General features: G+C 48.0%; 1 protein-coding gene across 2 annotated transcripts; it reads right to left on the reverse strand.

Moving 5' to 3' along the window:
* Positions 1–1661: 1661 nt before the first annotated feature.
* On the reverse strand, positions 1662–22826 carry SNAP29 (synaptosome associated protein 29). 2 transcript variants are annotated; one of them, XM_032875963.1, is made up of 5 exons: positions 22415–22826; positions 14881–15077; positions 8663–8748; positions 5869–5967; positions 1662–1887 (listed from the first exon to the last, which is right to left on the reverse strand). In XM_032875963.1, exons 1-5 carry the CDS (start codon positions 22649–22651, stop codon positions 1730–1732), a joined length of 777 nt encoding a protein of 258 aa, XP_032731854.1. In that variant the 5' UTR covers positions 22652–22826; the 3' UTR covers positions 1662–1729. The 2 variants fall into 2 exon arrangements, with proteins under 2 accessions (XP_032731854.1, XP_032731855.1); XM_032875964.1 differs by lacking the exon at positions 1662–1887 and adding an exon at positions 3659–3838.
* Between the last annotated feature and the right edge of the window lie 238 nt (positions 22827–23064).

A 23064-nucleotide genomic window follows, 5' to 3' on the forward strand; every position in this document is an offset into this window, starting at 1 on the left:
GAGCTAGGTACAGGTTTAGAAGTTTTCCTTTTACCTGCTAATAGAATAATCACGATGAGCTCATCTGATAAACGCCTAATCTGACTACCTCTGTGTTCTCACGTAACTGGAATATTCATAATGATGGCCATCAGACTCCGCGAGCCTGGAACACGACAGAAAGCTGTACTTGCAGAAGGAAGCTGTCAGTTTTGAGGACTGGCACACATCACGGCATAGAACTTCTACAAATAAATTGCTACATAAATACTGATGCATGGTTGCAGCATTTCAGAGACTTCCTTTCCTTTCAGAGACTTTGTTTACAGGCTACAGAACCAAAGTGGTGAAGGTCACATTAACAGTACCATGTTGTCAAGGTAGAAACGCGCTGTTGTTTTGCATTTCCTGACCTAACCTATCTTATTAAAATCAGCTCCTTTCACCGTCTTCAAAATATTGTAATTAATTTGCTTTTTTACAAAGACAAAGGTCTTGTGGCTTCAATTATTCTGCTGGAGGTACCAACACACAGACGTTAATCTCATTACAGAAATCACTTTTAATGCATCCCACTTAACAAAGAATCACTTAAAAGCATTCATTAAAATTGATTTCTGTAAGGAGATGAATGTCTTTGTGTAGAACAAGCTGGGCCAGTTAAAATGATAATAATGTCTGGGCTTTTTTTTTTAAAGCCAAGTTGTTCTAGATATTCAGCATCATTTGTGGCATTCCAGTCCTCTAAGTGGGGCGGCAGAGAACCAAGAGATGAGTCAAGTCATCTTGGAAGAGGTCGAGAAGAATGGGTGGGAATCCAGACTGGTCAGGAGACCCCAAGCATCGAACAAACACTGCCATCCCCGAGGCTGGGTCAAGGTGCTCTCCAAAGGGGAGGAACACACAGTGGGGGCACTCTCTGTATGATGCTCCATTCCCACAAACTGTAGAGGGGCCCCCCAATAGGCCAGCTGGGCAGCCTTGAGACAGTGGCGCATCTAGCCCTAACCTTGGACACCTACTTAGAGGAGTGAATGCCTGGGGAAGCAGGGCTTACACAATTCCCTGCGCATTTCCAGTTATCACAATGAGCGGTCCTGATCTGAATGCCTCCTACTATGCCAAGGATGGTGGTCAGGAGTGGGGAGGTGACATCTATCAACCGAAGAGCAAATGCTGACATTTTCCATTTCTGAACACTGATCCTTTTCCAGGGTGTTGAGAGAATCACAGTGTGAACCTAACACTGATCTTTTTCTGGGGTTTGAGAGAATCGCAAATGTGCTCTGTGTGTGTGTGTGTGTGTGTGTGCGCGCGTGCGCGTGTGTGTGTGTTTTGGGGTGGTGGTGACTGGTAGGCCAAGGTGTGGGAAGGACCACTCCCCATAAACATAGAGAATGGTGGTCCCAGGATTGAAATTCTGCCTTCCATATGCTTGTGAAAGTGAGAAACACAACTGTTCCTCTCATGCCGGAAAGCTCCTCAAAGGCCCAAGATACTCAGGGCCAGGCTACTGTGCTCAGACTAAAACTCTAATCATTCAGTTCAGAGAACAGAGAGGTGATGGCTCTAAAAAAACGTGGGACACACACTTCTCGTAATGACATCTCCTAGGACCCGCTCTATAATTATAACATTTGGAAACATGTATTATGTTACACACTAAAACAATATAAATGAACTTTTGGGGAGTTTGAAAGATCTTTGGGCTCTTCTCATCACAACGGAGTGGAGAGAGCCTTCTCTGTGTTTAAAGTTGCCTAACTTTTCTTTCTGTGCTTTTTATATTGACATCTAACTTGTCCACTTTGGTTGTGAGGCGGTCAAGAATGTCATCTTGCTCCTCGATTTCCATCTGCATTCCCAGGGCTATGTCCTTCAGCCGGCCTAGTCCCATGGATAGCTCATCTGTGGGAGAGGGAAAGGAGACACAGGGCTGAGCCAAGTCAAATCAGGAGCTGCTGCTTGTTCCGTGCCTGGTGCTCAGCAACATTCACGTCACTGAGTCCTGTTTCTCTTAAGATGGTAAAACTCTAGGGCTTTGGTTACATTTTCTAAAATGTGTGCAAGCAAAAAGAAAACCCACTGACTCCATATAAAGTAATATGTGCTTCATGCAAAAGCCACTCCTCCCCCAGATGTCAGCCCAAGACAACCGCTCTTAATACAGTGGTGTTTGTCCTTCCTGTGCTTTAAAAAATGCATAGAGTTCTACGTGATTTTTCAGCTGCCTCTGAACATTCTAGAGGGTTACGGCACGTTGCAAGATCAGTTAGTACCCAAGAAAAAGAGAAGTTCAGGGGTGCCTGGGTGGCTCAGTGGGTTAAAGCCTCTGCCTTCGGCTCAGGTCATGATCCCAGGGTCCTGGGATCAAGCCCCGCTTCGGGCTCTCTGCTCAGCAGGGAGCCTACTTCCCTTCCTCTCTCTGCCTGCCTCTCTGCCTACCTGTGATCTGTCTGTCAAATAAATAAATAAAATCTTAAAAAAAAAAAAAAGACAAGTTCAGAGGGGTCTAGAAAACATATTCCCTCCCCAGACCCCATGGTGAGTGTCTGGTAAGTATGGTAAGTATGCAGGTAACCAATAGCCAGACCCATGGGCTGCTCTTCAGGAGCAAAAACCCCATGTTGGCAGGTAGAACTCAATAGTGCCAGCTTTCCATCCTTCCATTTCCCACTCCCTAAAGCTAGATCAAGCACAGATTCGGAGTAGTAAGCATGAGGATCCCTATTTGGAAACACATCTGGGAGAGACCCAGGAAGCTCCCCGCACCCACATTGCTCCTGCCCCAGGCTCCCTCCTGGAGAAGGCCACATCCCACCCCTCCTTCCACTCTGCAGGTGGCAAGAGAAATGGGTGCTTTGTCCCTGCCTTGCCACCTAGGGTGCTCTCCCAGAAAATACATGGACTACAGATGTTCCCGCTGGACCCAAATGCTGTGAGATCTTGTCACCTATGTTATGATAATTCACATTTTCCTATGTCCATTCATTCATTGCTACCACTTCTCAGATCCATGAATACACCCAGGCTGTGAATGTCCTGGCACACGACACAACCTGAATCGGGCTGGCACCGTTTCTTTTGCCTACTCTGCGGCCAGGAAGAAGCTGGCCGTGGAGGTCCCTGCAGTCCAGGGTCCCCATGTCAGAAGGAACAAAGGGCTGAAGGTGCTGGGTGCCTTCAGAGATGCTGTCTCGGGCAAGCCCCTGAGGACTGTGAAGCACACAACTTTTGGCAAAGGTTCAGCCCTAGCGATAGGTTATATCACTACTGCCAAAATTCAAGTTCAAATGTGAGGCCTGAGAGTCCCATGTTTATGCAGGACACAAACAGTATGGGGAGGAACCCAGGTCAGTCCCACGAGGTCTGAGTTCAAATTCTGGCCCCCTTCTTAATCCATGCTCCCAGATCACAGCCGAGGGGAATTCCCTTCGAGATGACAGTCCCTTCGAGAGCGACTAGCCACTCTGGTGCCGGCTTCCTTCTGAGCTCATTCTATTTCCCTCATTAGGCTTTCCCAAGACAGTGTGTGTGTACATATATGTGCACATGTAAACAGTGGGGGGGCATGCACAGAGCTGCATTCTGCCCTTTCACTAGGAGCAGCAGGCTAAGAAAGAGCCAGAGGAAAGAGAGAAGAGGAGGCACCACATAAGCCTCCTTGCAGCTGAAATTAAGGAAAGAGAGGTCAGAATACACAAATACTTGGCACGAGCACCACAAACTTAAGCAGAATCCAGTCTGTTTTTTGAAAAGTTGTCTTCAGCTCTATGCTTCTTGAATTTACTGACACCCCTGACCTTGCATTCCATGGAGAGTAAAGTCTGTGAGGTCACCCCAGGCCTCAGGGAGTGTGCTGGCAATGGGGACAGAAAAGGATAAGCAATAGGTATACTAAGATTAAAAAAAAAAAAAAAAAGTGTGATAGAGTAAAGCCACCAGATAAGGGAGCTGGCGTCAGAGGGAGACTTGTCCTGGTCCCTGAGATAAAGGCAGGGGTGGGAGGTGCGGGGAGTGTGGTAAGAAGGTAGGAGCGAACTTGTGAAGGGTGGCCAGGCACAGCCTGTGTCAGTGGGCCCTGTGGCTCCAGGGGGCCACGCCAGCCCTTCTCAGCCTGCCACACCGCAGGGGACTGCCTGCCTAGGCTAGAGGCATCACACCGACTGCTGACGTTCACACGGAGGGCAGCAGTGGTAAGCTGCAGGGTGGGCAAATCACGGTTTTTATTTGACCTTGCTTATGTCTATTCTCTCCGACTGATGTCTCATTTCTACGGAGATCTCTTTTAATGCTGAGAAGGAGAACTCTTTTCCCTGACCGTGCAACTCCATTTCCAGCAAATCTAGGCACAAAATGCGGCCAAGGATGTGCTCATAGGAACGAGCAAGGGATTACATGCAGGAGCGAACGATGGGAATGACCCGAGTGTCCAAGAGCAGGGCGTGGGGCTGCTGATGTAGTGCTTTCCAAAGAACTTCGCAGGAAAGACTTTAGGGAAGTGTTCAAAATATAAATAAAAAAGCAGGATATGGAAGCGTATGTACTGACAGAGGTACGTGAAAAATGGAAGGAGAGACTACTGTTAGAAAATGGGATTCCAGGTGATCCTTTCCTCATAGCATTTACCTAACTTCATAGTTTTCTGTGATGAATCTGGTTACTCAGACACAAAGGCTAAATGTTAAAAAGAAAGAACATGGTTTGCCTAACAGGCTGTCATGCTATTTGCTCCGGGCTGCTGGAACAGCCACTGCTCTGGGCGAACCACGGAGGGGGCCCGCAGGATCCCTCCTGGGGGAGAGAAAGGAGGAGGAAGTCTGTGCACAGATGCTCAATGTGCATTGTCATCGGCCTCAGTGTTGTTTCCAACTACATACCTTTAGAGCGGGAAAAATTTAACCCTGGGTCTTACTCCCTTTGCCATCTCCCAACAGGGCTGGGAGACTGACTCCGACCCAGGTCACCATGGGGGAGGTTCCCATTCATGGGGTGAAGGTCAGAGGACGCAGCACATCTGAGATGCCACCTAGAATGAACCCACGGACACCACTCCCGTGCCTGCTTCTACTGCCCACACGTACTCCCCAGCCCCGCACTTGCACTTCAAGTAACTAGCTTCTCTCTCTCCGTTCAAAAATGAATCAGAGAGCTTGCCTGATAGGGCAGGGTACAGAGGTGCAAACTGAAATAGCCCTGGGTTCCCTGGAATTTACAGTGTGGTCAGAAGCCATCAGATAAACCAGCAGGTACATGAGGCCCGTAGCTGGAGGAGCTAGCCTTCAAACAGCGGGGAGGAAGGACACTCCAGGCAGAGGTGGGCAGGAGCTTCCTGGAAAGCACTCAGAGGCACATGTGATGAGGGCAGGAGGGGTAGAGAGGTAGGCGGGGCCAGAGGCTGGGCAAGGGACCTGGGAACACAAGGAACCCAGCTCTTCGGCCCGTGTCTGCTGCAGTGGCTACGTGAGTGTGCAGCACTTAAAGGTCAGGCGGTTCCCTATGGGATGTTTGGGGTTGCTCATCTAATCCTCTCCCCCATCCTCAGAGGCAGGCTCTGTTCCTGGGCCCCATTCACAAAGAGATAATGGGGCTCTCACTGCCACACTGTGCGGCCCCTGAGGGTCTCCTGGTCCCTGCTGCTGTCACAGCGCAGATGAGAGGTGGGGAAGGACAGAAGTGGACAGACTCCGGAGAGAGAGAGAGAGAAGGGTGAGATGGCTGTGACCATACTGGATTTGACATGTGGGGAGGGAGACGCAGACACCAACCATGGTTTGGTCCCGAGAAACCACCGGCTACCGGTATACTGGCTGGGCCCGGCACTGGCTGTTGGGAGCACGAGGGTCCAGAGTAAGGGACCCATGGAGGCTGGCGGAGCTTCAGTCTTACCTAGATTATTGTCCATCTTCTGGTGACAGGCTCGAAGGTGTGTGTTCTTCGGGTAAGCCTCGCTGCTCACGGCAGGACCCGCTCCTCCAGGGAGGGCGTCTGAGTTTGGAAAGAAACACCAGGAGAATGGTTAACCGATGTCTCTCGAAATATGGCTTCACAAAATTCATCTTCATCTGGAAAATGGCGGGGAAGGAACGAGGTGGTTAGTTGTGAGGCCATCCAAAGAGATGAGTGTAGGGATGGACAAGGTGCAGGATGGAGGAGCACTGGGCAGGCTTGTAACGGAGGGAGAGGGGGTCAAAGACCCTCAGCTGGCGGGTCACCCAGTCAGACCTTGGCCATGTGCTGGGGAAAGAGACCGGGACTCATTTGAGTGATGATGTGGTTGTGGAACTACAACGAGGCACAACGACATGGGGCTGTGGACAAGGTCTACAAGGCAAGGTTTAAAAATCAAAATAACTATTCACGTTTCAAAAAAAACCCAAGCGGGATCTGAGGTTTTTTGTTTTCCTACACTACATACTTTTAAATTTGTTTTTTTATTTTTATTTTTTAAAGATTTTATTTATTTATTTGACAGAGATCACAAGTAGGCAGAGAGGCAGGCAGAGAGAGAGGAGGAAGCAGGCTCCCCGCTGAGCAGAGAGCCCGATGGGAGATTCCATTCTAGGACCCTGGGATCATGACCTGAGTCAAAGGCAGAGGCTTTAACCCACTGAGCCACCCAGGCGCTCCCATACTTTCAAATTCAAATTCAATTAATTAACATATAATATATTACTTGTTTCAGGGGTACAGGTCTGTGATTCATCAGTCTTATACAACACCTGGTGCTCATTACAACACTTGCCCTCCCCAATGCCCATCACCCAGTTACCCCATCCTTCCACCCTTCTCCCCTCCAGCAACCCTCAGTTTGTTTCCTATGATTAAGAGTCTCTTATGGTTTGTCTCCCTCTCTGATTTCATCTTGTTTCACTTTTTCCTCTCTTCCCCTGTGATCCTCTTGCCTTACTTCTTAAATTCCACATATCAGTGAGAGCAGATGATGACTGCCTTTTGTAGAAAGCAAAAAACTTTAAATGATCACTGATGTAAAAATAGAACTGCACAGATCTTATTTATTCCTTTCTTCAAATGCACACTTTAGTTCTTTCAAAGTGAAAGAACCTCAATCTTACCTAAAAAAGTTTCAAGTGACAGAAACTAATAAATGAATTATTGATTATAAAAAATATCAAAAATCAAAATCAAAATAGCTATATTATGGAAACAGGATCGTGGATGACTTTCTCTTCTAGAAATGTATTTACATGCTGCCTTTCTGCTTCAAATACAACAAGCAAGGAAAGAAGAAATGCTAATAATGCACGTTTGCCTCAAATCTTCCTTGAACTACAGTTTCTAAACGCACACAGAAAAGCCCTATCATCCCAGTTTCCATCTTCGGGGGAACTTCTCTTTCCAGACTCGGTGGATTTCCTCAGGCACAGCCTACTGAAACCATTCCACACACACAATGTCTGTTTTTTGTTTTTTTTTTAAGGCTCTTCAGTTACTACACTGTACAAATTAAAACTCCTCTTAATTCCTTAAATTCGTGTCTTTTTGGGTACAGCCTTCCTACCCTACTTCCTCAGGCTCCGCTGAGCTCAGACTTTCTGTGGCCCTCACATATTTTAGTTGTCCCTCATGCCCTCCCATGGCTTTCGCCTTTCCAGATTGAACTATGGTGATATCCTTCTTTCCTGACCGCTGGCTCTTCCTCCATCAGGGTCTCTCCTTAGCCGGTCCAACCATGAGAGCAGTGGGCTCTGGAGCATCGAGAGCATATCCTGCTTTCCTTAAAGGGAGCATAGGAAGCATTTGATTCCTGGCACCGAATAATGTGCCTGGCCTTCCAGGGGTCTGCAGGAACTTCCATGGGGCCGAAGTTCCTTTCCAGATAAAGGGTATTTCTGAGCCTATTGTTTGATAACAAGAGGATGACACCACACACAACCGACTTTGCGCACCTTATTCACGCTGTTGCTTCTCTGGCCCCTCGGGCTCTGGGCCGCTGTGAGGCAACAACCACAGACTTATCCTTCTGTTCCGGGGCCCAGGAACTTGGGACGGAGCATACTGGCCTAGAGTCGAGGCATCAACAGGTCTGTGTTCCTCCCGGAGGCTTTTGGGGAGAATCTGATTCCTAGCCTTTCCCAGCTTCCAGAGACTGCCTGTGTTCCTCAGCAGGTGGTCCCTGCCTGCGTTTTCCAAGTCAACAGTGGAGCATCTTCCAAGTTTTGACCATCTCTCCTTGGCTTCCCTTTCCACTTACAAAGGGGCCTTTGTGATCACACTGGGCCCAGCTGGTTAACTCAGGATAGTTTCCCCATCTCCAGATCAGCCGGTTAGCAACTGTAAGTTCCCCCTTGCCACAGAACTCAATATACTCATTGGGTCTGCGGAATGACAGGTCATTTTTGGGAGGCTCTAGCCTTGACCACAGAGGTTTTCCAGCCATTATTTTTTCACTGCTGGAAGAGTTCAGAGCTTCACGGGGCAGGAACTAACAGTGCACAGGCTCCTTTCCAACGGGACCCAGGCTCCCACTTCCTTATTCCATCCGCCACAGGGTGAGGGATGAGCCGTGCCATTAACACACACCCTCCAGCTCCCTGGGAGTGGCACTGGGTCACTGACACCCTTCAGCCATGACAGTAGCTGGAGTCCCTGCTGCCCCCCAGTGCTCCACCCCAGGGCCAACCCGGAATCCAAGTGTGGCCGAGCACAGGTCCCCACTGACCTGAGTCATTCAGCTTCCTGAGGTTTGGGTGGCTGGCCTGGTAATGGGCCTCCTGTGCTTTACTGGTACTTACGGCTTCTTTCAATCTGTGGATAGAAGTTAAGAAAAGAGAACATTTAGAAAGAGGAAACACCTATGACAACTCAGTCCGTCTTTTCAAGCAATGCCCATGGGCAAAAAGCAAATGCCTCCTCTGACCAAAGCAGGGATATTCATCAGCGGCTCCTGTGAGTCCGGCCCGCAGCCCGGGGAACTTCTGAGACACCTGCTTTAGAAGAGCAGCAGCTGGTTCATCGGCCCTCCTTCAGGAAAAGGAGACTCCCAGGACCACGGGGAAGAGAAGCACACGACAAATCTGATTTTGTACAGCCACAGGCCGAGAACTGCCTTTACAGTGACCACTGGCAACTGACCGGATGATAGAAAGACTAACTCTGAATCTCTGTCAATAATTGCTTTCTTCTCATTAGGAGACCTATGTTACAAAAAATTGTACTCGATTATTCCTCTTTTCATTTTTTAAAAATGTCATCATTAAACCTTTGTTTTTTTCTTGTTTACATAAGTCCCTACAAAACAACTCTGATTTTGTTTCCTGGGTCAAAAGCTTAGTCTGCCCACTCCTGCGACAGACAGGAACTTCTCCAGGTAACTCAGGAGATGCTCAGACTGTTCCTGACTCTCCGTGCATCCCTGCGGGCCTGGCAGGGGCTCCCCCCACCCCCAGAAGCTGGGCCTTGTGGCATAGTCTGCTCTTCTCCACCCTGCTGACTGGTGCCCTGGCCACTTGTTGGCCAAGCTGGAAACCAATCATTGTCCATGTCTGCCCTCTCTCTGCACAGCTCCATTCCCAGTAAGCCATACAAACATCCTCTCAATCCCCCCGCAGATCCCCAAAATCCAGCCCCTCCTTCTGCCTTGCTTCTTTATCTTTACATGGGTGAGCGCCTGCCTTTCCAATCCTTACCCAAAGATGCCAGGCATCTTTCTACATCCTCTGCATGAACCTCTCCAATTAAAGTCTTTGTTTATTTTTTGAAAGATTTATTTTAAGATTTTTTTTTTTTTTTTAAATTTGAGAAAGCGAGAGAGGGAACATGACAAGGGAGAAGGTCAGAGAGAGAAGCAGACTCCCCATGGAGCTGGAAGCCTGATGTGAAACTCAATCCCAGGACTCCGGGATCATGACCTGAGCCGAATGCAGTCCCTTAACCAACTGAGCCACCCAGGCACCCAACAGATTTACTTGAGAGAGAGAGGGAGAGAGAGAATGTGCATGTGTACGAGTGCAAGTGGGAGGTGGGTTGGGGAGGGGTAGAGGGAAAGAAACTTCAAGGAGACTCCCTGCTGAGAGCAGAGCCTGATGTGGTGGTCCATCCCATATCCTGTGAGATAATGACCTGAGTCAAAACCAAGAGTCAGATGCTGAACTTATGAGTTTATTTACTCATGAACTACCCAGGCACCCCACCCTGGTTAAAGTCTTTTAAAAATTTTTTGGGACGCCTGGGCGGCTCAGTGGGTTAAAGCCTCTGCCTTTGGCTCGGATCATGATCTCAGGGTCCTGGGATCGAGCCCCACATTGGGCTCTCCGCTCAGCAGGGAGCCTGCTTCCCTTCCTCTCTCTTTGCCTACCTCTCTGCCTACTTGTGATCTCTTTCTGTCAAATAAATAAATAAAATCTTAAAAAAAAATTTAAAAAAAAATTTATTATTTATTTGAGAGAGAGACAGAGAAAGACAGCACAAGCCGGGTGGGGGGGTTGGGTGGGGGGAAAGATAGAGGGAGCAGACCCCCTGCTGAGCAGGGAGGACAACTCGGGCCTGATCCCAGGACCCTGGGATCATGACCTGAGCCGAAGGCGGATGCTCAACCAACTGAGCCACCCAGGCGCCACTGGTTAAAGCATTTAATGTCTCCCCACTGGTGTAAGCGTGCACCCCATGAGGCTAAAGGTGTCCCTGATTAAAGCCTTTAATGTCTCCCCACTGATGTAAGCCTGGACCCCATCAGGCTAAAGGCATCATAGGCCCCCAGTGCTCCAGTGATGTGCAGAACAGAAGAGAGTCTCCTATAATCTGAGGATTTCATTACTTAGAAGCAGTGACTGGAGAGGTGCCTGGGTGGCTCAGTCGGTTAAGCATCTGACTCTTGGTTTCAGCTCAGGTCATGATCCCAGGGTCCTGGAACGAGCCCTGCACAAGGCTCCACGCTCAGCATGGAGTCTGCTTGATATTCTCGCTCTGTCTCTTTTTGCCCCTCACACTCATGTTGTCTCTCTCTCTAAAATAAATAAATAAGATCTTAAAAAAAAAAAAAAAAGCAGTAGTGACTAGAGGTCTAGAACACTCCGCTAGTTTCCCTGAGCACAACTGTGAGCCCCACGTGCAAGCAGGTGCTTGCAGCTGAGCACACCTGGCCGTCATCCAGCCTACATACCCCAAAGCTGACTTTTTTCCTTTGTGCCCAGATGTATATGGTAGTAATACGTAAATGACAAAAATTTGGCTTCTTTGTGAAAGATGGCAAAAAGTCAATTCTAGGGAGAGTGACAGAAATGGTTAAGGAAGACAACTAAAAGAGGAGTGGTGGCTCTTGGTCAGCAACCGAGTCTTGAATAAGTCAAGAGTGTTTCAAATTTAGGGAGTGGTTAAATCTATGATCTGAAGGGACATCTCCGTGAGCTTTATTTTTTTATTTTAGTATTTTTTAAAGATTTCGTTTATTTACTCACAAGAGACAGAAACAAAGAGAGAGGCAGAAGGAGAAGCAGGCTCCCTGCAGAGCAGGGACCCCCAAACGGGACTCAATCCAGGACCCTAGGATCACGACCCCAGCTGAAGAAAGACGCTTAATTGACTGAGCCACCCAGGCACCCCTCTTCATGAGCTTTAAATGCAAATGGGAACCAGCAGCTTATGAAGCTTTGTCAGCAAATCAAAAAATGGCTTACCAAGAAACAAAACTTCAGAGAAGGCTGAAGGGTTTGTGTAACAAGGATATACACAGGATACATAGGATTTTTTGTTTGTTTAAGAGGAAATTATTTTAAAAGACTTTATATCAGAATATCGCTGTATTTAGAGTAGGGTTATGACAGGATTATAAAGATTTACTCATTTTATAGAAGCAATTACACATTACAGTGATTTTTGCAAGGGTAAGGATTTAGGAGCTCACAGATAGCTTTGCAGGCCATGCCTCCATGTCAAGAGTTTGCTGGGCTCCCACTTTAGAAATAGCCAATGCCTTTCACTCGTCCCAGCTTCTCCTGTGCTTTGACTGCTACGCATCTGCCACCTTCCCCTCCTTTAATTGGCAGGACCCCACATAACCCTAACTCCACTTGAGAGGTCGGTGCCTTGGTTCCCAGGGCAAAGCCCCACCTCCTCAGGGTCTCTGCTGCATTTACCAAGTGATGGGAAGAACGCTCCAGCTGACTGGGGCTGATCTAGAGGCAGAAGGCTAGGCGGGGGCACGTGACATCAGGCACCAAGAGGCCCACCTCGCTGAAGCTGGTCCGGCTGCTTCACTTCTGGGACACCTTTGTCAAAAAGGCCTTGAGTTTTCAAGATGCTTCCCCCCAAAAGTAAGGTGCCCTGGGAGCCCCAGGACTTGAAAGACTTTTAAAGTATGACCAGGGTTGGGTGGTGGGGGCGGGGGTACAGCACTAGCCCCAAGAAGCCTTTGGGAAGGGACATGTGAGACACAGGAAAGTGCCAACCAAGGGCTGTCTCTGCTGCTGAGTTCATGTGATGTAGATGTCTTAATCCAAAGTGACAACAGACATCTCAACTTCCCCTAACATATAAAAACCCAAAAAGGGGGACACAAAACATCCTTCCAATTTGTAAACGGCAAATCAAACCAAACCACAAAAAACCATAAAACCAAAACCAAACAAACAAACAAACCCCGACCAAATGAACAACCCCAGAAACTACCCCAGTTGGGGGAAAAAGGTGACAGGTATCTGAAATCAGGGCCAAGCTGGAAAATCAGGGATGGATAGTGATTATGACTGAGCCACAAAACCAATCAACGCTCCTAACTTTGGCTAGCGTGTCCGCAGGGAATAGCCCCCAGGCCCAACCAACTGCCTATTCCCCTTCTGCAGTTTCCTCTCCGTAAATACCAATGATCTGCCTTCCTGGTCTTTCTGCTACACCCTCAGTTCCTTCACCTGCACTTGTTTCTCCCCAGAGCCACTGTGAGCTGGAAACAGTTTCCCAATTTCTTCCCTCCCACATCCTGGGTCCTAATCCAGGTGGTGGCCACCAGGTATATCCACAGGTAAGCAGTCACCTGTTGAGTGGAAATGTCAACACATACTTAAGATGTGTGCACTTTACCTCAGTTACGAACTTAAAAAAATGCCTCTTAAAAAATTGTTCTAGGGGAGCCTGGGTGGCTCAGTTGGTTGAATGTCTGTCTTCGGCTTAGGTCATGATCCTAGGGCGCTGGGGTCAAGCCCCACATTGGGCTCTCTGCTTAGCAGGGAGTCTGCTTCTCCTTCTCTCTCTGCCTGCCACTCTGCCTACCTGTGAGCCCTCTCTCTCTCTGCCAAATAAATAAATAAAACCTTAAAAAAAAATCGTTCTGTGTTCCAGATTTAGAAAATAAAAGATAAACAGAGAGGCCTGTGTAACAACATTACATCAGACCTTTCTCTGGGTTAAATGAAGTAGGCTACAAAACCAAATGAACACTGTGATTGCAGCTATGAAAACACTGAGTAAGGGGGAGAAACTAAGTTTTGAGTTTTTGTGCTATGGTAAGTAAGGTGTAGATTTTCTGTAATATGGTTATATTATTTTTATTTTTTAAAGATTTTATTTATTTATTTGATAGAGAGTGAGAGAAAGCATGAGAGGGGAGAAGGTCAGAGGGAGAAGCAGACTCCCCAGGGAGCTGGGAGCCCGATGAGGGACTCAATCCTAGGACCCTGGGATCATGACCTGAGCTGAAGGCAGTTGCCCAACCAAATGAGCCACCCAGGTGCCTGGCTATATTATTTTTACAATAAAAAATAAATACAATGATCTGAGATATGACTAGTAATCTACTTTAGCAAAAACTTGACTCTTTTATCTTTGTATACATATTTAAATACCTGCCCAAATTACATATATGATTTTTTTAAAAAATATTTTATTTATTTATTTGACAGAGAGAGAGAGAGATCACAAGTAGGCAGAGAGGCAGAGAGAGAGGAGGAAGCAGGTTCCCCACCAAGCAGAGAGCCCGATGTGGGGCTCAATCCCAGGACCCTGAGATCATGACCTGAGCTGAAGGCAGAGGCCCAACCCACTGAGCCACCCAGGTGCCCTACATATATGATTTTATTACCTAACTGAAACGTCTGAGAAAAATAATCACTCATTTTAAAATGAAAGTTAATAGCCAGACTGCATTAGATATGGAAATGTTGGATATAAAGATTAAAAAAATATTTTATTTTTTAATTTTTTATATTTTTAAAGATTTTATTTATTTGACAGAGATCACAAGTAGGCAGAGAGGCAGGCAGAGAAAAAGGGGGAAGCAGGCTCCCTACTGAGCAGAGAGCCCGATGCGGGGCTTAATCCCAGGACCCTAAGATCATGACCTGAGCCGAAGGCAGAGGCTTAACCCACTGAGCCACCCAGGCACCCCAAGACTTTTTTTTTTTTTTTTAAGACTTTTACTTATTTGAGCGAGCAAGCGAGTGAGAGATTGAGCGTGAGTGAGAGAGCACATGGAAGGGGAGCAGCAGAGGGAGAGGGGGAAGCAGCCTCCCTACTAAGCAGGGAGCCCAATGCGGGGCTCAATCCAACAACCCTGGAATCATGACCTGAGCTGAAGGCAGATGCTCAACCAGCTGAGCCACCCAGGCGCCCCAGATATAAAGACTTTTTAAAGAATTTTTAAAATTCTGTGAAGGGAGGAACATTTATACTGGTTAAGCTTTCTGAGGTGAATATTCTTTCAAATTACAATTACTGGAGCAGTAATTTAATTTTTTGGAGACCCTATTTATTCAATCAAATGAATAGCATCAGGAGCACTGGAAAAATGTTTCTTGTTTCAAAATGTGTGAGGATGAGTCCCTTCCAATGAGTAACTTACACAGATCTTGGGTCCCTTTAAGGCACTAGAAGTGGCTTCAAAGTCTTGACCATTTGCATTAAACACCATTTTCAGCTACTTCATTTCTGGATGGCTGAAGACCCACTCACCTACTATTGGCCTGGGAGGTGAGGGGGCCATTCTGTTCGGGTGGAGTCTCTGCTGGTTTTGATTTGAAGTAATTGACGAATCCCCCAAACATGCTCTTAATGCTGTTAATGTGCTTCTGGCTGGTCTTCAAATCCTGATCCATCTTGTCCACCATCCTCTCTGTGCGTTCTAAGACGCCTCGCTGACGATCGAGTTCCTGGAGAAAATGAGAGGTGATGGTGTTACACCATTCTGTAACTTTCCCCTCTCCAGGGGACACACAGCAGGCTTGTCATGAGCCCTCAGAGAGCACATATGGGGAGAGATGCTGCCATCTTTCGGGGGAAGGTTATCTCTTCAGGGAACACCTTCTTCTGCCCTTCCCCGTCCTGCCTCTACTGGCTTTCTTTCATATTTGCTCTCGAGTTCTTCTCCCTCATGCCCACAAGAGGTTGGCTCAGAGGACCCTGGTAAGATGCGCAGGGCCTGGACTGGCAGCACATCCTCTAGCTCTCCCCCTTTCCTGGCCCCCATGCACCTTAAAGGCTTTGACCTGGCACTGCGCCCATGGACTCTGGCTCTTGTACTCCCACTTTTCAGATATGGGATTTCTGTTGGGTCACTGGATCCACCTGGCCCTGGTCACGCCTTCAAATTATTTCACAGGCTAAGTCCAGAGTCATTTCTGGGCCCTGTTAATATCTGATTCCAACTCACTCATAGTTTCACCTTTAAAACCTGTAACAGGAAGGTGATTCTGTCCCGGGCCTTTGTGTATGCTATTCTGTGCTTGTAATAATCCTCGCCCAGATAATTGTACAGCTCTGCTCCTCATTTAATTCAGGTCTCTGCTCAGAGGCCACCTCCTCAGAGAAATCTTCCCTGAATACCTTCTCTAAAGTAGAACTTTGGGGCGCCTGCATGGCTCCATTTGTTAAGTGTCTGCCTTCAGCTCAGGTCATGATCCCAGGGTCCTGGGATCGAGCTCTGCGTTGGGCTCCCTGCTCAGTGGAGAGCCTGCTTCTCCCTCTGCCCCTACCCTTGTTCATGTTCTCTCTCTCAAATAAATAAATAAAATCTAAAAAAAAAAAAAAAAGAAAAGAAAAAGAAAAAAAAAAGTAGAGCTGAGAGTTCTGAAGGTGGATGTGACTGTGCCACCATAGTAACATTAAAACCTTCCTTTGTGCCAAACTTGCTTGGGTCCCTATCTTGGGCCATTCCAGCCGTGTTCCTTTTGTGATCCACCTTTCCACCCTGGAGACTCTCAAGCTTTCCCTGTTTTACTTCATGAGGCCATCCCTGCCCTCTACCACCTTTTGATTCTTCCAACCCTGCATCTGTCTGTGGCTCAGCAGTTATGTTGCCCATAGCAGATAATAGTTAGAGATTTCTCTCTTAATACCGTAAAACAGAATCACAAACAATTTTTAAATAAACGCCTCTGACAACTGCAGGATAAAAATAAAAATATACACACTGGCTTTATTAGAGGCCATTTCAGTTAAAAAAGCATTAGTAGAAAGGTTTATTTATTTATTATTATTATTTTTAAGATATTTATTTATTTATTTATTTGACAGAGATCACAAGTAGGCAGAGAGGCAGGCAGAGAGAGAAGAAGGGAAGCAGACTCCCCGCTGAGCAGAGAACCCCATGTGGGGCTAGATCCCAGGACCCTGACCTGACCTGAAGGCAGAGGCTTTAACCCACTGAGCCACCCAGGCGCCCCAGAAAGGTTTTATTTTTTATGTTATTTGTGTTTTTAAAGATTTTATTTATTTGACAGAGAGAGACACAGCAAGAAAGGGAACACAAGCAGGGGGAGTGGGAGAGGGAGAAGCAGGCTTCCTGCAGAGCAGGGAGCCAGATGTGGGGCTCAATCCCAGGACCCTGGGATCATGACCTGAGCTGAAGGCAGACGTTTAATGACTGAGCCACCCAGGTACCCCAGTAGAAAGCTTTTAGAACATTTAGGGACCCAACATGTAACCTGAGCTCTCAATGTTTATAGTGGATGAACTTTTAAAACATAACGTGTAGGCAGAAAACAAAAAATCTTGTTGGAAATAAACTTAGAACTGCTGAGATTTATAACTTCAAATAATTTAAATGTTTTTCACCAGCTCCTGAGATGTGTCTGAAGAAGCCATCAGGTTCTTTTAAACAAAAGGAAACATCTTTACCAGACCGTGTCATCTGGGTCAAAACTTCCAAGAGCTCAGTTTTAGAAGGAAAAAAAAAATGAGTTCCTAATTTATCTAGAGTTTCTCCTTCCAACATCTCAGGTTTGTCATGTTCTTGTCCATTCTGAGATAAGTCTATTCTGGAATAAGGCAAGGCTCTAAATTAGGATTAAAATTATTTTCTCCAGCATTTACATGGTTTTTGAGTTGATATATTGCCAACAGTTCAGTCCCACCAGCTTAACTTCCCCTTCAGCAGAAGATGAAGAACAGGAAGCAGGACAGGCACCCAGCTTCCTGGGGTGGGTGCTGGCCCGGGCTCTGTCACACAAGGACACAGGTCCTCGGCTTCCCTCACAACCAGGGCTCTCCCGGTGGCTCATCTCACCAACCACCTGCCTTCTTGCTTCGGCCTCCTGACCTCAATTTGGAGAGTAGCAGCAGTAACAAGTAGCTGACAAAACCTTCCCCAGTTCACAGTGAGATCTTACTTTCTTCTTTTCACAAGTGACACAGTCTCTCAAACTCCAAGTCTGCATCATGGTACTGACCCGGTAAGGAAACCAAATGTCTTGAGTTAGATGTTACGATCGAAGTAAAGAGAAATCTGTGGGGGTGGCTGGCCAAGGAAGTGAGTGCTGTTCTGGTCTCTGGAAGTTTCTGTGAGCTGGAAGCTGGTGTTCACTGGAGGTGATCTGCTGGTCAGGAGGCCGGCAGAGGAGAAACTTCTGCTGAAATCCATCCTCTGAGGCAGAGGAAAGGACCGGGCTCCAGGTGCTTGTGACCTAGTTCTAACTGACAAGGAAGAAGGACTTGGAGGAGTAAATACCAAGAATACCAGAACAGGAAGGACAAGCTAGGTGGACCTCAAACACCCCAGTTCCCAGACATCGTCCTGTCCCCCAAAAGGGAGGCCATGCGGATCGTCATGGGTCCCTGGGAGAATGGAGGTCATGGAGAGACAAGGGCGACTATGAGGGGAGGGAGCTCCAGAGAGTACCGCTGTGTAAAGGGTAAGCATGCAAAGTTCAGATGTTAGCATTATAGGTGATCCACACCTCCCCCACCTTGAGCTCTAAAAGGAGTTTTCTAGAAGTTAAACAGGAAAAAAGAAAATGGTCAGAGAAAAGATCTGGTTGGGCCAGGGGTACTGTGCTGAGAAACAGCAGAGAGTGGGGGGGTGTCTCAATTTCCCTTTGGTTTGCAGCTCTTTGTCAAACAGGGATTATTGATAAAGCAAGAGAATGCAAAAGACAACTGAAGGCCCTGTGAGGGTACACTCTGTTCTATGGGGGGACAACTTCTGGCCAGGTGGGTTATGTCCCTGGGCCCTGTGCAAATGTGAACACATCAGGGAATTCCTGCCGACAGAAAAAACACACAGAAGGACAGAAGTGTCACAAGATATCCACGAATAGATACTACTTTTCCATCCACTGTTCCAGGCACTAGGGACCTGGGGATGAACTAAGCAGCCCCAGATCTCTGCCCTGCCAGAGGTTACAGTCTTGGCGGAGGGCTCAATGAGTCAAGTTTCATTTCACTTTTCATTTACTGACAACACTGTGGTGCTGGGAACTCAGAATGGGGGAGGCAGAAAAGCAAGCTATCCTACACATACATGATGGACAGTGCCAGGGTCAGCTACTCGCAGGGACCCCTTACCTGGCTTAAGGGGGAGTCAGGAAGGCTCCCAGATGGGGCGGTGTTGAAGGGGAAACTGAAAGGTGAGAAGTTAGGTAGGCAAAGGGTGGGGGTAGGGTCAGGGACTCGGGGCAGAGGGTGCAGCCCATGTGTGAAGCAGCCCTGGGCCGCAGGGCCCACTGGGGGAACTAAGAGAAGAAGAGGAACGTGAGCATGAGATGAGGAAGCAGGCAGAAAGCCAGGCAGGACCCAGCAGGCGTCACAGAGGGCAGCAGTGACCACCAGATCCCAAGTCCAATTCAGAGCTGATACATTCCATAAGCTCAGTTGGGCCTGGCTGTCTTCCCTGACCCAGTCAGGCCCTGAGATTCTGAAGGAAAATGTCAGGACTAAGGTTCCTGTACTGAGCTCGAAATTAAACTCAGGTATCGAATAACCTGCTTAGGTGGAGGTCAGTCTGGAGTCAATCAGCTGAACCTAGAAACCGGAAATTCATCTCCTTCATGTCACGCTCTTTCCAGGAGAATGTACATGCATGAGCGCTGGTGGCGACACAGGAGAATGGAATATGCTCGAATTGCGGCTCTGTCTCACTGCAGTAGTACAGAATGGACTCCGAAACACCAATGGAGTCGTCAGGTGCAGGAGAAAACACCAAGGGCAAAGGCTGGTGCTCCTTACTGCCTGCGTGCTGGCTGAGCCGGGCTCACTAAGGACTAACTCAGCAGGCCTGGGCTGTCTGCGCCCTGCATGTTCCAAAGACAGGCCTTGCCTGGCTCCTGGCCCGTATATTACCCTGATAAGAGGATCTTTGTTTACCAGAGTCCTTAGGCTAGGCCAGATAGTTCTTGCTTCACAGCGTGATTTAGGTGGGGGCCTTCAGCCACACGCCTGACCTCTGAAAAGAGGTCATGCCTACGTGGTTGTATGCTGGCCTACCAAACACTACTCCGTCCCATTGATGTTACTGTGCCAGCCACTCAGGCCCCAGTCTAACACTGATTGCTGGACTCCCCTCAAATGACATCCCAGGCTTCACAAAAGGAGTGAATTACAGGAGCATATGCTCAGTGCCAGAGGGGACAGGGAACTCTGGGCAGGCATGTCTCCATGGGCTTGCCCAAAGGTGCAAACAACCCAAATGCCTATCAGCAGAGGACTGGCTACATAAATACAAGCCATCCATTCAATGGAATAGGACATAGCTATAAAAACAACAATAACAAAAAGATCAGTGCATTATATATTACTAAGGAATAACCTCCAATCCTATTTAAAAAAATATACAGACTAGAATATATAGAATGCATCCACTCAGGTTAAAATTAAAAAAAGAGAAGAAAGAAAAAAAGGAAGGGACTATAGCTTTGTTTCTATCCACAGAGTATCTCCACAAGGACACTGAAGGAACTGACAGTGGCTGGCTGCTGTGGGAGCGGGGTTGGGGCGGGGATGAAACTTCTTACTCTTCTGTATGTTTTTTAAGTTTTGAACTATGTGATTGGACATCGCTTCACAAAAGCTAAACCTTAGGTAAAAGAAAGAATAAAAAAAAAATCAGACTTGTGAAACAGAAGAGCTGAGTGGCCTACGAGTCTCTCCATGGTTCTGGACTGTGCTTACCAGGCCAGTTAAGTACGAACTGCTCCTCTCTAATTCTGTCCCTTGGCAGTCATGACCCATGGCTAGACTCTTGGTGAGAAATAAACCCTGTCCAGTTTCACAGGAGGAGGACGGCTCTCCTTCACTAAGGGTGACCTAAGTGATTTTCCTACTTCTGCCAAGCTGGGACTGAATGACAGCTTCCCAAACTAATATTTGCACATTCCTAACCCTCTATAAAAACCTATCATGTTTTTGGACAGCTCAGCAATGTGTCTCTAAGTAGGGAGGTTAGCAGGTGACTTGGGTCTGTTGCCACAGAGTGGCAGATGAGCTCATTAACCCCAGCCCCATTGCCACCCTCATTCTGACTGGGATCAAAGACTGATTCCAAGGCAGTCTGGACAGCACAAAGTGGGAGGGGAGGGGGTGCTGACCATTCCAGCCTCCCAGGGCCTCTGGTGACTGGGAACTGACTCAATCCAAGAAAAATTCAGTGTCACCATACTGATGATGACAGTGCCTGTCACCTGCCCAGTCATGATCACACTATACCTCTCAGAGCAACACCAACTTGGCCTGATCCAAGCCTCACAGGCCTGAGGTGCTGGTCCACCTCTTTTCTCACCATTCCCCTTGCACAGAGAGAAGGGCCTTTGGAGGCAGCTTGGAGATCCATTTCACAATCCACGTGAAACCACTCACCTCTAATATGTTTTTGACTCTCCTTCCCTCTGAAAGACTTTCTCTTGACCACGAAGGGCTCCTAAGCTACCTCTTCTGGGCCTTTTCTTTGAACATATCCTGTGTGTCATTTCCCTACTGGAGTCCAGGAACACTGGTGGTAGGCCAGTGTCTTTGCAGTGCTCCTCTCTGCCCTGTGAACATTCCTCCTACCTTTCTTCCTCTCCCTCCTTCTCTTTCCTGTCTAAATCTTAGCCTTAAAAGCCAGATTTGAGTTTCTCCTCTGCCATGACAACCTACTTGGTATCATTCTGATTTCCTGTTATCATGCTTTCCAGAGATGTCCCTTCAAACAGTTCTTACTTGGCTTCCTCTGACCTGGTACCCTCAAGAAACTCCTCCACTAGGGTCCTAAGACCTTAGATAGTCTTTCCAAATCTTAGTCAACACTTGCCACTTAGGCTCAAACACAGGAATTCAGTGGATATAAGATGTAAGAAATACAGCTAAACTTCCTTAAGGAAGCCACATACAGGAAAATGAGCCAATGAGGGATACTCTAACAGCAGGAAGTGGGGAAGGAAAATAACCACAAAAGCGGCAATGGGGATAAGACCTAAATGACTATTTGAGAAATTAACCAACATATCTCAAACTGCCCAAGACTGTAAGTGATCAGGTCAGAATGAACTCTGTCAGAGATAAGAGTTACAAAGAGACCCAGGGAGGAAGACAACACTTCAGCTTCCAGTACTAAGGTTCGAAGCTACAAATCCTTTAGATTAATGTTAGCTGATACACCAATGATCTATTATTACATTTCCAAGAACTTAAAACAAAACAAAACAAACATTAGTAGGCTGAGGGAACAAACATGGTGCCTAAGAAAGAACAATCCTCACTTACAGGCTCTGAAATCTCCCATGGGAAGAACGACCAACTGACAAAATGTGAATTAGAGAGAAACGGACTGTCACAGACCATATGCTATCTAGGACATCTTCATTTGGATTTGGGAAGTAAAAGGCCCTAGACTTGACCATACTTGGGCTATGGCTTATTCAGCAGCTGCCCAGGCAGACCTCATCACCTCTACCAGAGAGATGAAGTGGTCAGTGATAGGAAAGAAGGCCCATTTGCACTGACGCTTCACACACACACACACACACACACACCAGCAGGCACAATGCTCACCCATTCTGGGTCACTTCGGGAGGGAAGGTTGAAGCTTTGGATCTGGGATTCTGAGCAGGTAATTATATAAAGAAAACAGACACTCCATTTCCCTAACCCGAGCTCTGCTAACAGCTAAGGAACATTACGGTGAGCAAACTACCGCTTTCAAGCACTCAAGACACACACCTCTTTGTACAGCTAACGTCTCTTGACCTCGTGTGACAATTCAGACTGGTCGGGTCCTCCTGCCCTGCTCCAGACTCACCTCGGCAGAGGCGACGCCGACCCTCTCGGACTCGTATACGAGGGAAAGGGACCTGTCGGTGCTGGCGACCGCGGCCTGGGCCCTGCGCATCACCTCCTGCCGCAGGTACTGCTGCCTGTCCATGGGCGCGCCGGGTCCATCGGGGAGGTCGCGGTCGTCCTTCCACGGCGTTGGCCGGACACCCTCATCCTCCGCATCGTCGTCGAATGGGTTGTAGCTTTTGGGGTAGGCCGACATGGTGCAGGGGCTCGTCTGGGTCTGGGCAGGAGAAGGAAGAGCGTGGCCAAGGCAAAGAACGGCCTTTTCAAGCCCTCAGGGCTCCAGGCCGACCTTCCGAGACCCTCGGGAAGCGCCCACCGCTCTGCAGCACAGCAGCTCCACAGCCCACAGTCCAGCGCCGCGCTACGCCCCTCCACCCACCCGGTCTCTGAGAGAATTCCTTCCGCCAGTCTTGAGCAGGAGGCCCCGCCTCTGGAGCTGACCATCTTGCTCCGCGACTTGGGGGGGCGCCACGTCCTGTGCGCGCGACCGCGGCCTACCGCTCGTCTTCTCTCTCCCCTCCAGAGGTGAAATCGTCCCGCGGCCACGCCCCAGCCAGTGTCGACAACAGAGGTCACGTGCCGGGGAAGTCGGCTACCGCCGCGCCTGCG

Source organism: Lontra canadensis, unplaced genomic scaffold (assembly GCF_010015895.1).
Source record: "Lontra canadensis isolate GAN:19392208 unplaced genomic scaffold, GSC_riverotter_1.0 scaffold57, whole genome shotgun sequence".
NCBI lineage: Eukaryota > Metazoa > Chordata > Mammalia > Carnivora > Mustelidae > Lontra > Lontra canadensis.